The sequence below is a fragment of the Penaeus vannamei genome, chromosome 40, assembly GCF_042767895.1.
Source record: "Penaeus vannamei isolate JL-2024 chromosome 40, ASM4276789v1, whole genome shotgun sequence".
Taxonomy (NCBI): Eukaryota; Metazoa; Arthropoda; class Malacostraca; order Decapoda; family Penaeidae; genus Penaeus; species Penaeus vannamei.
In genome coordinates, this window is record NC_091588.1 from 4,651,718 (window position 1) to 4,654,217 (window position 2,500).

The following is a 2,500-nucleotide window of genomic DNA, read 5'->3' on the forward strand; positions in this document are numbered from 1 at the left end:
CGTCCGCCATCCCCTGCCAGGAATCCTCCAACTACTTCTACACCAACGAGCAGTTTGGACGCCCCGAAGATAAATCTTTTTAAGAGAATCAAAGACTAACCTTTACAAAGACAGATTATTTTGTTCTTGCGTAGTACAAGGAGGAAGCTTATCTGTACCTTCAGTATATGAAGTGTATTTTCCAATAAATTAACCAAAGAAATGCTGTGTTTCATCATTTTGAACATGCACCTCTTTATTGTGAAAACAAAGCCAGAGAGATAAAATTGTCAGATGAGACGATAACTACAAGGAAAAATTTCATTTTTGTAAACTTATTTTGTAAAAGTAATAAATTCTAGCGTTACAGCATAAATAAAACGGTGCTTAATATATATATATATATATATATATATATATATATATATATATATATATATATATATATATATATATACATATATATATACAATAAAAAAATGAAATAAAAATTCTTTTCAGCAACCTATTTCCCAGGAAACGTGACACAATGTCCATCCCTTCACGTGTTGCAACAACACGAGTTTCTTACGGTGTTGTCGCTTAACCAGCTTCGTTGTAGGGAATTTGGCTTGGAAACAGCAAACACTGCAATGAAATTGATTTTGTACACACACGTGTTTGTTTACATAATGTATATATCTACATCTATATCTATTTGTATCTATATCTGTTTATTGATATATATTTCTATAGTGTATGTAAGTGTGATTACATGAATGTGTGCCGACAGATTTAGATACATAACGTAATGACTATAACTTGAATTGTCTCACGCCCGGTTCATTCTTCATAGGTATGCCAAAGATCATGAATGAATATGTTTCTTTTGCTTTAAACTCAGATGTCGCCACTACCGCCTATAATCAGACATTTTCAGAATCAAATTGCTACTGAAAGTACATGGATTTCCGTGAACAACTTGAAGCGTTTCAGTGGTCGTTGTCCTGCGTGTTAGTTTAGAGGGTTTGTGAAACGGACGAGCAGATTGCGGTGCTATGCAGGTCCAATACTGACATTACTCCTTTCTCGCTATTAAAGAGATTAGTTGTTTACATATTGGAATAGATCTACTTTTTTTAGTATACAAGAGATTCAAATAGTCCTTTCTCACTGTTAATGAGATTAGTTGTTTACATATTTCAGTAGACCTATTTTTGGTATACAAGAGATGCAAACACTTTATAAATATAGATATATGTATTCATATATATGTACGTGTGTGTGTGTGTGTGCATGCGCGCGCATATGTTTGTGTTCCTGCACAGAAATAAAAAAATAAATACATATATATGTATGTATATGTACACACACATACACACACACACACACACACATGTATATATATATACATACATATATATATATATATATATATATATATATATATATATATATATATATATATATGCGTGTATATGTATTTGTGCATGTATCTATACATCATACACATATATTAATCTTTATATATACATGATACATAGGTACACAAATGCACACAAATGCGTGTATATATGTATACACACATACACATATATAATTGTACGTATATATATGTATATATATATATATATATATATATATATATATATATATATATATATATATATATATATCTGTGTGTATGTGTTTACCTATGTATCATGTATATATGATGATAAATATGTGTATATACATACACAAATACATACATATATACACACATACATATACATATATATATATATATATATATATATATATATATATATATATACATGTATATACATATATATACATATATATACATATATATATACATATATAAATATATATATAATATATATATATATATGTATGTATATATATATATATGCATACACACATATATCTATATCTATGTATGTGTGTGTAGATATATACATGTATTTGTGTATGAATAAATACATCATACACACATATTTATCTTTATATATATATATATATATATATATATATATATATATATATATATATATATATATATATAATACATAGGTACACACATATACACAAATATAATATATATATATATATATATATATATATATATATATATATATATATATATATATATATATATTCATATAACCATATATAAATGCGTGTATTCATACACAAATGAAGGTTAAAACACATGATATATTGAGAAGTAAGTATTGGTTCCTATCAGCCATATTCATATTAGACTTTAGTTTCGTACAAACCACGGATATTTCACATCTGAATCCATGGCGCTGTTATTCATATGATTGGTGTTGTGTTAGTCCAATCCATTCAAAACGCAAGCTATCATAGCGTGACAAATAGCCGGCCTGCTCCTTTCTCCCCTACCAGGACCTGCCCCGACCTCTGACAGTGAGTGCCCCGCCCTTCACAGCCGGACTATATAAGGACGAGGCATAGCACACAGGTCATAGTCGGACGCACCCCTCCGCACGCCACAGACATGAAGGTTCTCGTT

The 2,500-nt window shown here is 29.1% G+C and overlaps 2 protein-coding genes across 2 annotated transcripts in view; both read left to right on the forward strand.

The window, feature by feature from the left end:
• Nucleotides 1-203, forward strand: part of LOC113815818 (probable ATP-dependent RNA helicase ddx42) — a 1,703-nt gene extending 1,500 nt beyond the window's left edge. Inside the window, exon 3 of the mRNA XM_070117294.1 lies at nt 1-203. This exon is cut by the window's left edge and continues 59 nt beyond it. Within this exon, the coding sequence (XP_069973395.1) occupies nt 1-83 (83 nt within the window). The 3' untranslated portion in view covers nt 84-203.
• Nucleotides 204-2,419: 2,216 nt separating this feature from the next.
• The window catches only part of LOC113824516 (dr1-associated corepressor homolog), a 1,542-nt gene continuing 1,461 nt past the window's right edge, over nt 2,420-2,500 (forward strand). Inside the window, exon 1 of the mRNA XM_070117240.1 lies at nt 2,420-2,500. This exon is cut by the window's right edge and continues 4 nt beyond it. Coding sequence (XP_069973341.1) covers nt 2,486-2,500 — 15 coding nt within the window. The 5' untranslated portion in view covers nt 2,420-2,485.